Raw genomic sequence first — 15,188 nt, 5'->3', positions numbered from 1 at the left:
ATGGGAGTTTAAAAAAATCACTGAAAGCCACAGACAAAAATATAAAAATAACTTATGTAATCGTCAACCATTAATGAAACTTACATACAACAATGAACATAATGGAAAAAAAGTTGCAATTTTTTTCCTCTACATTTTAGTACTAGTTGAAAGGAGAAGCGCTTTTTACTCAGAACTTATCTATTACATTTTAGATAAGTAGCAGCATATTTTTTTTGAAAACCAGCAATACTTCCTTTCATTACTTATAACAATCCAGTGAGGGAAAACATTACTAGCACATGTGACCACTCACAGCCAAAATAAATTGGTGCCTGGTCTGTGGCAAAAGCCTTTCACACCAAATACCTTAATCTACACCAAAATACAAAAAAAAAAAAAAGCCATATTGTGTCACACAAAAGAAAATTCATTTAACTTTAGCAAGCACATAATAAAAACCAGGACTTCAATAAACAAGAGCACCTGATGTATGCATTTTACTATGGGAAAAATATAATGGGAAGAAAAGTATCACAGAAAGATTAAACATACAAAAAATACGTATCTTTGCAAATAAAGGAAAAGCTACTTCTAAGTTTATGCATACAGGTTATGCATTTTTTTGCACTTAATTTTTCCCACAAAAAGACACAGAAAAAAAAAGCAATATTGATTTACAGTAGTGCATGATTTCATTTTTTTGCATGTGAGTCATATGTATGCCTGTTTAATAAAGCAACAGAAAAGCACCATTTGAATTAAGAAAATCTGAAAGAAGCCTTTGATAATATGATTCATTCTAATGCTGAAAAGAAGAAATTAATTTTAGGAGAGGGAATATGTGCAAAACCCTTGATACTATCAAGAAACTGTATGTTTGTTCCTCATCCCCCTCCCCTTGGAAAAATATCTTCACTTTCATCAATTGCCCACAGTAGGAAACAGAAATTTTCAAGAAAAGTGTTTTAACTGTTTCCAGAGCAGGCCATTTTAATCCAAAAGATTCTTGCAAAATCCAAAAGCTCAATCAGAAATTACATTATCTTAAAAATTTACTTTATGTTAAAAACAATCCTATGTACCTGTTGTGAGCATTACAGAATCAGTAGTACGAACAGTCTCAAACAATTTTCTCTTTTCAGTTATAATTTATTTTAAAATTTTCCTGCAAAAAAATTGTCCAGTCTGTAGGCAGACACTCAGAATATGTTATTGATAACAAGTATTATTGGATCCTGTTAATAAAAAAGCTGTTCGAAGAATATGCAACCACTGAGAACAGCAGGCAGATGAAAAGCTGGTAACATCAAACAAATTTTCAACTGTAGGCACATACCTAGACCACTCTGCTTTTGTTCCAGAATAGTTCTTGGTGTTCGTAAGTTACTATTGCTTTCTGATAGGACCTGGATATAAGAAACAGAAAAATAAGGGGAAGTAGAACAGCAGCATGAAACATCCATTTAATTTGATACAGCAGCCTGTTTCAGACACAGGTGTTAATAAGCTGTATGATAAGTGTTAGTAAAAATATGTAAAGGAAACATGAAAGATCATGCAATATCCCCTTCTGAAGGGAGTCCATTTCACATATGAGTTCCTTGCAATGAAGTGGTGCAAAGCAAGCATTCAGAATGAGAGAGGACACAGACCAAGACTGATATGAGACATTTGAGACATTTTATTTCATTTTACCAAATGTATTTTCCTAAACTGCGCCTGTAGTGAAAAAAGGAGGGGAGGGAAGGAAAGACAGACAAGCTATTGAGGACACCATACGATCACTGACCATGCACAGGCTCAATCAATATAATCTTCAGATGCTCACAGCCTTTGCTGATATAAACTTCTCCAAATGTAAATAGTTTTAGAATTTTCCATAATAAATTATGAAAATTTTCAAAGAAAAAGGATATGGTTACAGAACACCATCCATTGTCCTACATGTAAACAATATCTTGCCATTCTGAATAGCTTTAGATCTTCACTGGTACTTCCAAAACATTCACTATTTCTTTTTTTTCCTGCTTTCCCCTCACCCCCCATTACAAGGAACAATCTTCAAAATATTGTACAAGTCAATGGATGATGTACTGTGTTGGGAGTTTCAGACACTTCCGGATACAGATGGCAAGAATTATTAGTGCTGGAGTTTTTTCCCTGCAATAGTTAATACCAGGCCACTGAAAATATGATATATGCAAAACAAGTTTTGAATAGCGACATGAAGTACCAGATAAATTATTTTAAATGGCATTGGTTGCAATTAATTTTTTTTTTTTTAATTTACCTACCACCAAATTAAGCAATGCTGGTTTTAAAGTCTTAAAGGACAACTAAACCAAAGCATAATTCTCTTTCATTAGGCAGTACACTAAGTCTTTTTTACTGTGGTAACATTTGCAATTCCTATAAAGAAACCAAATTTTTATGAAAGCGTGTAAAACACTCAGTGGAAAAACATGCACTTGCTCTTTTTCCCCCAAACATTCTTGGCAGTAATTTTAAGAAGTGGAGGTATTGCTTGAAATATAATCCATACAAAGGGATTAGATGTCCTTAAAGACAGTTGTTGCTTGGAATGCATAAAATGTTTAATGAAGTAAAGTTTAAAAACCTGTTGCCATGAGCCAAAAATACTGGATGTGAAAGCCAGTGATTTAGGGGAGACAGGGGAAGAAGTGATTTGTTCCCCTGATCTGCGTCTTCGACGCCCAGTACCCACACCACTGGTGTAATGCAGCCAGGTACCAATACACTCTGGGCTAGACACACTCAGGGGGCTCTCTTCCTGGAAGTGAGAAAGGGGGTAAAAAACAGCAAAGCATGCAAAGTTAGATTCAACAGAGCCAAATGAACAGAAAAGAAAAAAACCCAATCTGCTTGCACCCTTTTATATATTACTTTTAAAACTATTAAACAGTGAAGAGAGAAGAATAATAATACAATATTATAAAGTTTTAAGTTTCACTTTTATCTTTTCATCCAACTGTATCTTTTACTACAACACTTCAACCAAATTTCTGGTAGACTAATATTAGATATGAGAGAAAATTATTTGTTATCAATAATTGATTCATAATTTTAAGAATTTTTTACATGTTGGAAACAACTTTTGTTACCCTTGACATACTGTTTAATAGTTTTCCCCTCCTAAGTACATTAAACTTTCCTATTTACTACTTAATAGTTTCCATTTCTAGTCTATAAGCTTATCTGAAAGCTTCTTGTTTTTAAAATTGCCCTTGAGACTTTACAGTTGACTCACTGGTAGTAGCACCAACCTAACTGGTAGTAGTTTTCCAAACTTAAAAATGTCCTAAAAATTATGTGATCCTGGACACCTTATCAGGACTTCAAGGGAGGACAGTGTCAGGCTAAGCACCCCCACAATGTCTCCATCATTATGTATCATTAGCAATTAACATTTTTTGTAATACAGAGTTTCCTTTCCAATGTCAATGAGCTTTACATTCTTGTTTTACTACTATAACTCAGCTTTTTTTTTCTTTTCATGACTCAGTCACAGTCGCAGTCCTTCTGTAAATATTGCTGACTATAACCCAGATTAAAACTTCCATATAGTCTCACACCTGACAGTGTCCTTTCTAATTAATGGACGTAGGTGAAAAGAGAATTGCCTTACAGGAGGAAAAAAAACCCAAGAAAAAAAAAGGAAAAAAAAGAAAAAAAAAAAGAAAAAAAAAGGAAAGGAAAAAAAATTTTTAAAAAAGAAAAAAAAAAGTTCAAGGCAGTTGCAGTTTAAGTTGCAGTGACTTTTTTTGAATTGCTCCAAAATGCCGTTTAGTTTAAATATTCCAAATACTAGTTTTGCAGATTTCAGTAGGCCAGATGAAACTTCCTATTTTACTTATAAGAAAAAAATGGTTTATAGTGTAAGTTTTCTCTAAATCATCTACTTCCTTCCAGCAAATAAGCAAGCTCTGAATGCTGAAACACATTCCATTTAAACATATATTATCTGCACAGTCAAAATTTGGCAATTTGTGCTCCTGATATCTTGTGAAAGTTAACTTGCATATAATTTATGAAAATGGTTGAAAGTCTGAAGTAATAGACTATTAAGTTGAGAATAAGTGAACTCATAGCTAGGAGGGGAGTTTGCATGATCATAGTGGAAACAGCTTTTAAAAATCAAAAATATTGATGTTGTGAGCATTTGTTTATGAAAAAAGTTGGAAATAGAAAATGTAAGACATTAACATTTATTATGTCTGTTAATTTATGGAAGTCATGTGAAGTTATACAGATATCCTTACAGAAGGGAATCATGCATCTTTTTCTCTCCATACTGCCAATAACAAAGTGGTTTGCAAATCTGTAATACTTTTACTGCATACAGACAACTCATTCCCAACACAAATATGAAAGAAAAAGCTTTTGGTGTGAATCTTCATTTCTGATGGCTTTAAGCAACTGAAAATGAGGCAATGAGAAGCTGTTAGTCTGCTTCTAGCATTAATATCACAGAAGTGCCACTATGCACCATCTGAAATTTTCCACTCAACCATCCCAATGGTATCAGTGATAGCTGTGCATCCCCCCACCTCTGTGACATTAAGCCATATCTGTGAAGCACACCTAGATGTCATGGCTTTCAAGACAGCAAACTAGATTGTTCAAGATGTTATCTACAGAATTCATGAAACACAAACCCCAGTCCACTTAAAAAAAAAAAGCTTCCACTTTATCTTCTTACCTTCAAAAGCTTGACAAGTGGAGTCACTTTAACTCCACGTGAAAGCAAATACAGCAGAAGATGTCTCATTTCCTGCACCTCCCCTACCACCCTAATCCCTCTGTTCCCTTTCAGCACAATCACCCTGAAAGTTCGCTCAATTCCCAGTAGTAGCTGTTTCGTAAGGATGAATAGAAAAGCAATGTATGTTAGTTTGTAGATGTAGGTTTAGACTGAAAGAGTCTTCATTTTCAAATATCAACTTTTCTAAAATGGCTTGAAAAAAAAGAAGGAAGTCTTATCACAGAATAGTAATAATTTTAAAAAATAGCCCTTCAGAGAAATTACTGCCATGGAGGATTTCCCACTGAGTAAGGGTGAAACTTTTGTGACAGGTATCATGCTGGTTCTGTGTAATCAAAAGCAGAAGTATATTTGGTTTTGTTTTCTTAAAAGCAAGCAAAAGTTAATGTCTTTGACAGAAATTATCTGGAACACAAACACTTACTTCAACAGAACCAATCTTCCTGGATCTTGGAAGGGGTGACTTTCTGTGTATGTGAATTGGGTCTGATACCATTGGCTTGAACATCACTACTGATCGATCCGTTTCATCTCTTTTAGGAGCATGTGCCTCCTCATCACTATCAGTTCTCTGAGAGGTTTTCTTTGAGCCTTCATTCTACAGGAAATACATAATTCATTCTTAATTTGTCTGCACACCTTCACACATGTAGACGGAAGTGGCTCTCAAATAAATATTCTGCATAAAGATAAAGCAAGCTGATTTTAAAAATACAAGATGCAAATCACATATTGTAGGGTATGCCCAGCCACTGCCCTGAAGGGATGCCTGCTGAGATAAGGAGATTGCTCAATCTCCCAGCAGAACTCCCCGGGAAAGCCAACCACTTTTCAGTTACGGCAAGGAGAAGACAAACCCAGAATCCTCTGGGAGACCCTATGCAGATCCTTTGTAGCCCATTGGCCTTTACCCTCTGACACCCACCCCCTGTATAAGAGCTAGCCCCCTGCCCCTGTGAGGGCAGAGAGATGCTCGTCCCTGGCTCCCCTTCGCCGAACTAATAAAGCTACCTCGTGCGGAACAGCTACAGGGGCCTTCTCCCTCGGGTCTGGCCTGGAGGCTGCCCTGCAGAGCTGAGCTGAAATCACGAGCTGACAATCACTGAAGAGCTGACAGCTTCTGCACGGGCCCTCCTAGCTTGCAGCTGAGGGAAGACACTGGGCTTCGGGAAGATGTTATCTTTTGGGACCATCTCTCCAGACCAGTCACAGCTTCCTCAGTCAGAGCTACTGACCCCTCACCAGCTGTCATAACATATTACTGAACAAACTGCTCTAGACTTTAATAATCTACATGTGTTTCTTCTATCTTCTTCTATGTAGAAGAATTCCAGCCAAGCTTTGCTCTGCTCCCTTTCTCAAAAAGCAGTGGCAACTCCATGGACCTGACCATACATCTTGGAAAATACGAATCCTTCCTCAACAATCTGCATTCATAAACATGCCAAACTACTTTCTTAAATATATCTTCCAGCTGCCAGAGTATTATTCATGTGACACTCTGATGCTGATATCACTTCTCTTAGAGTATTTTGTATTTCTAGTAAACATTCTGGCAAAGCCTTAGAACATCCAAATTATCTGTGTCCTTACTTCAGTCCCCATTCCAAATGAAAAATATTGGGACTACTTATCTTTTACTGCATGTTTTTTTACCAAAAAAAAAAATCACACTTGTATTTTTTATCTAACAATTTTACAGTGTTTATTTTAGGTTGTCCATATCCAAAAAAACCTAAGTTTTGCTTTATAGAAAAGCATAATTATTACCTCTCTGGAGGCAGGTCGGTATCCATATCCAGATGGTAAATTTTTATCTTCCTCACAGCCTTTAGCTCCTGGACTGAAGTGCAGCTCTACATGAAAACGTTCTTCCGAAGAAAGTTCCTGAAGTAAAATAATTAAATAGGCTTATACTTTAATACATAGCTCAGCACCACTAGTTTCTGAAGATATTTATCCATTTTAAATACCTTGTTTGGATCCTCATAAAGCATGATAACAATCTGTGTCATGTAATTGAGTTCATTGACCACATTTAAGTAATCCATAGCTCGTTTCCATTGTTCATCTTTTGATTCCTTATGGAGAAAAAAAAAATCAACAAATAAAACTCAGTTATTTTCTTTTAGAAGACTGATGATTTCACTTTTCCGCCATTTACATAGATTTTCATAGCAGAAGTGCAAAGCTCATAATAGCTATGGAAATTGCAAAACCAAAAAAACCAATTATGAACCTCCATGAGTGACTTAAAATTGGTCATCAAATGACTGAAAAGAGCAGAATTTTCATAATTTATTTCAGTGTGTCTTTCATGGTTTTTTGCCAATGATGATATGTGGACAGAGGCACTGTTTTCAATTCTCCTGATAAGAACTGCTAATTTTGCAATAAATTCATTTCAGCTAGTATATTGTGAAAAATGTTTTTAGATATCACAGTAACAAATATATCAGTCAAACAGAGTAAATGAAGCTTGCTAGTATATAGAAGAGATACAACCATCACATCCCAAACTACTTAAATGAATAGTCACTTTTTCATGCTGTAGGAAAGAAAGCATTTAGTAATCCACCTTAAAGAAAAATTAAAAGTTTATCAGACTAAAACTTGGAGTGTACCTGCTGTAGCATGTCACAGAGGTTTAAAAATGCTTTTGTCATCACTGAGTTTAGTCATCCATTACCAGAAACAAATTATGTCAATACAGCAATTTGAAAAGTAGTCTTTAGTCAAGTTGCATCTTACAAGCAGACAGGTTTGTGGTGCTGCATATATCATCTCCAAGAGCTCAGTTTAAGTAATTTCTGAATCTGGAGACCTTGTCTTTTCCAGTGTTAAAGACAACCAGATGGAGAATAATGCACCACCTTTGTAGTATTCTATAACAGTACAGGAAACTAAGAATAAAATTCATTGTACAGGAGGAACTTTGTACTCTATGAGCAGCCTTGAAATTAGGTAGGGATGTCCTGACAATATTTCAATGGTGAAAAATAATAAGCCAGTGCAAAAGTAAATTCAAGAGAACCCTGAATGACAACTTGAGAGTAGAAGTTGGAAGAATTATTGGTGACAATAGAAGACCAAAAAAAGGTATGTGGCCTTTCCACATCTATTTGTGGAAATAGGGAGCCAATGGAACATAGCCACTACCTTGATGGAAATCAGCATGCTAATTAATGTGCAATTTGCAATATGTTTCTGCATAAGTAATAGGAAATCAAATGTTTGAAAAAATATGATAAATTTCAAAGACACTTAAGCTTTCAATTGATACAGTCATAGGAAGATTCAGGTTCCTCTCACAATATCAGAACTTCAACAGAGAAACTCACATCACATAAGGCACCATAGCGAAGGGTGGATAACAGGGAGTGGACATGACTCTCACTGGTGAAATACAGCCGGGTACGAACATGGCGTTCTGGGGACATAACACCCCTGGAGTAGCTTAAAATAAAGAAAAATGTTCTTAGACCATGATAAGATGTGTCCCTATTTTTAAAATAAAATTTATTCATTTAAAATAAATGAATAAATTACACTTTCTAATTTCTATGAGCTAAAAAGATACTTCAACTATGAAAGCTATAGAATATCTCTAATTTTTATGGGAATTAATGTAACCATGTAAAGATGTAACTGGCTTACAGAGGGTGAAGCTTATTTACAGTGTCATCATCTTGAGTTCTCTGAAGGTCAGAACGAATTTTTCTGACCAGAGGAGTGCAGTAACCTTTGGCAATCTCCAATTTCTCAGCTTTTGAAATACCGTATTCCTGTGTAAAAACAAATTGACTTTTAAAACTCAGTTAAAGATTAAAATACCTCCTATTTCAAAACTTCTATAGTAAAGCATATTAGTTTGCTCCGGCTGCAAACCATTTTGTTTAACGTTTTTACTACATATGATTACTGATGGAGCTTCAACTAACAAGCAGTTTGCCTTTTTGCTGGTTGATTTTATACAGAGAAACAGTTCTTCATTCACTAGTTAAACCAAAGAAGTGGATTTACCTTATGGTATGATAAAGCTCTTTTTCTTAACCAAAACATCTACAGAGTCATTCCCCCTTCTTGTCACCATCTCAATCTCCTATCCTGCCCCCACAAAGCTTTTTTTTTCCTTTAACAGTCAATAAAGAGACATACTTGGAATGTCTGTCTTAGTTTGGGGTAAACCACCCCAGAGAAGATCTTCTATTTACGTCAAATAATAATACAAATGGTATTTATGTACAACTGGGAAATTATTGATTATATTGGATTTTATAATATCATCAATATTTTAAAATATTTCTTCCAGGAGCTTCATGTTCTGCGCTGCACATGCTATGAAAGTGCTCTCACAGTTAGAATGAATCTTCTTGTTACCCTAGAGAGCAACATAAGCACTCTTCCTTTGCATTATGTAGGCTATCAAGTTTTCTTTGTTTATCTTCTTTTAGTATGTGTCCTCATTTTTACCTGCTCTCCTCTAACTTTCTCTTCAAAATTTCAGCTTAACAGACCCACAAAACACAATGCATTGTAAGCATCATTACTATTTTTGTCCTCCTTGTCAAGAAGCTTGAGAGATGGGGAGAGGAAGAACTTCCTTCAAATGCTGCACGCCATACGGGTAAAGATGTCTGTTACAACAGTGCTCTGTAACTGCCAGGACACTTGGGGAAAGCTTTAGTCTGTTCGTTCTGTCCTGTTATCACAAAACAATTTCATGTTCTGCCACCTAGAAGATTTTGGAGCTAACCCACGTTTAACAGCCTGCAGAGCATGTAAGTTTAACTTGTCCGCTTCTGGCCTGAAATTAGATGGAATTTAATGTCTACATTCATATCATGGAGTGTTAGCATTTTGAAAAAGTAGAAAGGTCTTTTTAAATTAAAATTGTTTAAAATAAGTTAAATTACATAGATTAGGATTAACAGTGTCAGTTGCAAAGAGCCCAAAAATGTCTATAAGCAGGAGAAACAAAATTAAAAGCAATGTCAGAAAACAGAGTTATTCACAAAGGCTACAGTTAAATCTATGATGAATGGTGGAGATGAACCATTTTATTTTAATACACTGCTGTAAAGGAAGGAGGCATGTTCACACTTTAAATTTCTAGAAAAATTCACCCTGAAAACAGCTTAATTAATTATGAATCAAATTTTTCTTAAAAAATCCCAGTCAACTTGCTACTGAAAAATAAGAGATAATGTCAAAGGCTTCTATTATTGCAAAATGTGTGAGCTTCAAAAGAAAATACAGAGTACACATTTTCACAAAAATTTTAAAAAGCATTTATTCTACACTTTCTTCTATTTAATAACTGAAAACGCTTACCTGAGGAATCACAATGTCAGCTAAAGCTTTTGAAAGCCTATATAATTCCATTGTGTTTTCTAATTTTAAGGATCCATTGTGTTGTACATCATATTTTATACAGTCATAAATATCAGGAATCTTGCTAATATCATATCTTCCATTTTTTGTTTTGAAGTCTTTTTCCAACTTGGCCCACCTGCGCAACATCAGTTCTAGAGTTTCACTGTGATAGAGCTGAATATCTGGATAAACACACATCTCTTATAAGTAATTAAGGCCATTCAAGTAACAAAAGGACATTTTAATTACATAGACGTAACAACTGAATTATAGAGGGATCAAAATAAGTTAACTGCATTACCATTACAAAGAAGGGACAGCTGGGCATAAGGTTAATTTTAGTGCTGAAAAGCATCACAACTACAAATGGCTCCACTATGATAGTCAAAAACACTGCTGCAGAAATGCACCACTGGCCCTTAAACATAAGATGTACCTATATAACTTAGCCTTAGTACCCCAACTGTTCCTATTACTTTTGTGGAATGCTAAGTTTCAAATAACTAAGACAAGAATTTCTGCAAACATTGGAATTTCTGACCACCACAGAGCCCTTAACTTGCAATATAACCACATGTTCCTCCTTTTTATTTTAAAACTGCTATGAAATCAGACTGTGAAAATCCTTAATTCATTATTGATTGACTAATGTTCTGCTAAAAGTGAGGTTAGTGAAGAAAAGTTATGTTACAATTCTCTTTCATATATATTAACTAGAGAAACTAAATACAAGTATAAAAATGTTTCAGTACCTGCAGACTTCGGGTCTTCCATTCTCTGCCTGATTTGAGAAGTCAAGCTCTGGATCAAGTAATAGACCTTGTCACATGTCTTTACAGGATTTTTAATAACCTGCATTGATTTTATCAGTGAGATGCTTCCAGATGGAGTAAGCTGCAATTTGAGATAAATACAGAATTAACTGAATAAGAACTATATTTGAAAGACCTGGTGAGATAAGATGGAACATGTCAAAGATTCCAAGTATTGGGGAAAAAGCACTCAAGCAGGTTGCTTATGAATGAATATTTTTACTAATTTATCAATTATCTATTACCTTTGAGGCATTAATACATCAAACAGTAGTACCATTTACTAGAGATTCAAAGGCAGTAAGAATTTCATAGGGCAATTAATTCTATACAGTAAATGTAAGTAACTACAAGAATTCATAAAACCATTTCTGTTATTCCAAGACAGGAAAATTGGAAAGATGTTTAAAACTTTGTATATACTTAGCAAGCTTCCATAACTTCAAGTAACTTCTGAATTCAAAAACTTAACAAAAAATTCTGTTAGAACTGTTGTCATTAGGCTACACGCCTCACAAAGTATTTTTTGCTCTACAGGAATAACCAGATCTGCAATAGTAACTGATACCTTAAAAAAAGTCTGCCTGTTCCTGTCCTAGGGTTTTGTTTCTACAGGACTGCAGGACACAAACACAAAAAGAAAGCCTTTAAATGCACATATACCAACAACATATGAGATGTTCTTCAGAACTTAATTAATTATAGAAATGGTAAAAGCTACAAACTATCACCATGAAGGTGACTGTCGCTAAAACAATAGAATCAATGTATGTGTGAGGCTTAGCCTCATTTTGTTCAGAAAAGTCTACAGAATCCAAAGTGATCAGTGGTATTAAACAGCAATTTGTACACAAAACACACAATTATTTGCACTTTCCTCAGTATCCTGAAATGGATAGAGTAATTTGGATATGGAAAACTTCTGCTTTCTACCTAACAGTAAGCAGTTCCTATCCTCCTAGTATGATGAAGTAAATCAAGAAATCGATTTATTTATACATAATAGGGAAGGAGACACAGGAATAAATCCCATACAATTTTCCCAAATCACAAGTAAATTAAAAAGCTTCCACAAATAAACAAAGTTTTTATTGCTTAATAATGCCAAGGGTAACTTTCAGTGACTGAAGAGCAATCTATTGGTTCCAGCCACATTTCAAACCTGATTATATCAATACAACAAACATCAATAAATCCTTGCATTTTCCAATTACTGTTGAATCCACTGCTAGCAGTGGTTTGCATGATACTTTACCTATTTAAATGAATCTACACAGAGTACATACATGCCAGGTATATTATTCTTCATTAATTTGCTCTCAATACTTTTTGAAAAATAGCAGTTTAAGCTTAAACCTCATCTGAGGACTTGTATTTAGTTGTTATATGAGACAGAGTAAGGCCAATTGAAAGAGAAAGAAGTTTCTTAACTATAACAAACAGTACATTTAAAACCAGGAAAAATGACTGTTCTGTACCAAGTCAACATAAACTATATTACTATGTGCTAATTCAGCATGTTAATGAGATATTTCATTTCACTGATTAGAAGTATTCTACTGGTTTTCAGTATCTAAGTCAAAAAAAAAGACCCTACAGCAGATTAACTACTGAAACAACTGCAGTAGGTAGGCAAACATTTTGTTACACCACACACTGTCAAAGTAAAATGTAAACAATACAACATCATTTCTTGAATAATTCAAATATTTTTAATGGAACAGTGAAGAAGAGTTACAAACGAGATCCCTGTCTACTCCTCCTTCAAAGTTTGTAGCTATTCTGATTACCCAAATCGCAGGACAAAGTATCTACAGCCACAATTGGTACAGCCACCTTTGCAGCTCAAACTATTTGCAAGCACCCAAAGGATTTTGCAAAACAGATACATAAACTTACTGCTCATTACTTTTGCACAGGAATTTTCATAATTATTTATTTAATTTAATGGGAAATTAATCATATGCTAACCTTATCATAGTCATCAGCAGTAAATTCTCTGTCTCTCTGGAGAATTTCATGGAGCCTTGCTTTAACACGATGTTGACAGCTGCTTAAAGAATCACTGTCACTGTCCAACAGACCATTCATATTAGCACTTTTTACCATCTGGACAAGAATAGGAGTCAGCTCTCCCTCTAAGGCCAGTAGTCCCTGAAGCAAACAATACAATTACTCAGGCAAATAGATAAAAATGAAAATATGAAGATCTTAAAAAAAAAACCACCACCCAAAACACTAATTTAAATTCAAGATTGTATCACTTGGCTATGGGTTAGATAAACAGAGGCATAATGCATGTATTTAGAGAGAAATGGCCCCCTAAACACTGCTAGTGTGCAGGGTTGATACAGATGGTAAAGAGTGATGGTGACATGTCACAGAGAATGCTCCCCAGCACCAGCTGTTCAAGTCTTGGACTTTGGGGAGTGCAGGTGCCTTCTCCCTGAAGCTGGAAGCAACAGCTGCCTGATTTGTGGGTGACATGCTTTGCTAAAGGATTTGTGTTACCAGAGAGGAGCTAACAAACCAAATAGCATCTGGCAGGATAAACAGGAGATACACAGGGTCTTACAGAGACTCTACAGAGGCAAAAGCCCAAGCCATGTGAGTCACAGGACAATCACAGGCCTTGAAAAAGAGGTGAATAGAGAATTCCAAAAGGAAGAAGGTTGGAAACTTTTTGACTTTTCTGGCAATGGAAGGGCTCTGGAATAATGAAGGAAATGGTGTGGTGCCTTTTCAAACCTGCTGACCAAGGAAAAGCAGGTCAGATAGCTGAAATATTTCTGTACAAACACATGCAGCATAGAAACAAACAGGAGAAACAGGCAGTCTGAAGACTTGAAGAGCTTTAAGTTAATTCCAATTACAGAAATACGGTAGAATAGTTCACACGAATTGACTTTTGCTACAACTAGATATGGGACCTTTTGGAAGCCAGGTAAACAGGGCAGTATCATGGTAGGCCTCAGCTACAGACCATCCAAATTAAAAGGGGAAATGGATGAAACCTTAATAGATGCAGAGAAAGCCGCCTAACTGCAGGCCTCGTTTCCATGGGTACTCTTGGCCCTGGATACCTCCATGGCAATATTGAAGGGGACAAGCAATCAAGATTTCTGGGAAACACCTAGGATAATTCTTTGACACAGGTTCCTGATGAACTATTAAGCACAGGCATTGCCCTGGACCTGTTACTCAGACGTGTCAGGAAAGTAAAGGTAGGTGGCAGTCTTGGTAATTGAAATCTGATGTTCTAACAGATCTGTGGAGAAGTGAACAAGACAAATAATTGCATTAGAGCCCTGGACTTCAAGTCAGCAGAGTTTAGCTTGTTCATGGAATCTTATGGAGAAGAGCCTTGCAGGACAAAAGTGCCTCAGACAGGGCTGTTTAATTAAAAACTGTCTTCATCTGCTCAAACAACTTCAAGTGCTGGGCACATTAACTGGATACTTTTTCACACTGAACTACTCTGAAAATACCTTTTTCTAATAAACTGTAAATCTCTCCCAGACTTCAAAAGAAAAAATGAACTTAAGAATACCAGAATTTTAGAACTGAAAATACCATTTCACATTGTACCTTTGCAAAAGCTGCTGCAGTCATCTGAACTCGTCCCTCATCAGAAGCGTAGATTTTGAGATCATGTCGGTAAGTGCTATGTAATCTAAGTAAACCACATCCAGGAAATCCAGCATAATCTCCTATCAAACAAACATTTTGCTCTCATCTTGCACTTGATTGATTTATGACACTCAATTGATTTTTTTTGAAAATTGTTATTGTAATTTTCTTTTTACCTTGTCCGCCTGGATACATACACCTGAAAGCTCTTCCAAGCTCCTCTGCTTGAACCCTGCCTGCAGGGGTCAATTCTCCTCCCCATTTTAGAACCAGAAGCAGGGATGGCTCATTTCTTCTATTATCTAATTGTACACAAAGAGAGGAGCTTAGGAGTGAAATCTATTGTTAATTTTTTTTTCCAAATGAACAAGAAATATTTGGTCTATGAAAAGCTTCATCAAAGGATCTCTTCAACATTATGTATCTTTCATAGCATTCTAACATTAAGGAAATATTGACCTGGTGAACTAAATGAGCACTTTAAACAGAGAAAACTGAAGTAGTTAAACTATGAAGAGAATATAAGTGAAAAATATTTAGCATGAATCCAAAGCAAAAAATAAATCAAGACAGAAAAATTAAAACAAATTGGATGCTAAATACCC

General features: G+C 35.5%; 1 protein-coding gene across 11 annotated transcripts in view; it reads right to left on the bottom strand.

The window, feature by feature from the left end:
* PPIP5K2 (diphosphoinositol pentakisphosphate kinase 2) overlaps window positions 1-15,188 on the bottom strand; it is a 48,052-nt gene that overhangs the window by 9,887 nt on the left and 22,977 nt on the right. For 6 of the 11 annotated variants that reach the window (XR_001860707.1, XR_001860708.1, XM_017730503.1 and 3 more), the window contains exons 15-26: window positions 14,760-14,885; window positions 14,542-14,663; window positions 12,925-13,107; window positions 10,894-11,035; window positions 10,100-10,323; window positions 8,423-8,550; window positions 8,107-8,221; window positions 6,739-6,846; window positions 6,536-6,652; window positions 5,190-5,363; window positions 2,600-2,773; window positions 1,319-1,388 (exon numbers count right to left, since the gene is read on the bottom strand). Coding sequence is in view for 9 of the 11 variants with exons in the window: in XM_017730503.1 (XP_017585992.1) it covers window positions 1,319-1,388; window positions 2,600-2,773; window positions 5,190-5,363; window positions 6,536-6,652; window positions 6,739-6,846; window positions 8,107-8,221; window positions 8,423-8,550; window positions 10,100-10,323; window positions 10,894-11,035; window positions 12,925-13,107; window positions 14,542-14,663; window positions 14,760-14,885 (1,683 nt within the window). In the remaining 2 variants the exon portion in view is untranslated. Of the gene's footprint in view, window positions 483-1,318; window positions 1,389-2,599; window positions 2,774-5,189; window positions 5,364-6,535; window positions 6,653-6,738; window positions 6,847-8,106; window positions 8,222-8,422; window positions 8,551-10,099; window positions 10,324-10,893; window positions 11,036-12,924; window positions 13,108-14,541; window positions 14,664-14,759; window positions 14,886-15,188 lie in introns of all 11 variants that reach the window. The other 5 variants (XM_017730504.1, XM_017730506.1, XM_017730507.1 and 2 more) reach the window with 3 other exon arrangements.

This window comes from Corvus brachyrhynchos, unplaced genomic scaffold, assembly GCF_000691975.1.
Source record: "Corvus brachyrhynchos isolate BGI_N302 unplaced genomic scaffold, ASM69197v1 scaffold33, whole genome shotgun sequence".
Classification (NCBI taxonomy): domain Eukaryota; kingdom Metazoa; phylum Chordata; class Aves; order Passeriformes; family Corvidae; genus Corvus; species Corvus brachyrhynchos.
This window is presented reverse-complemented; position numbering and strand designations above follow the sequence as displayed.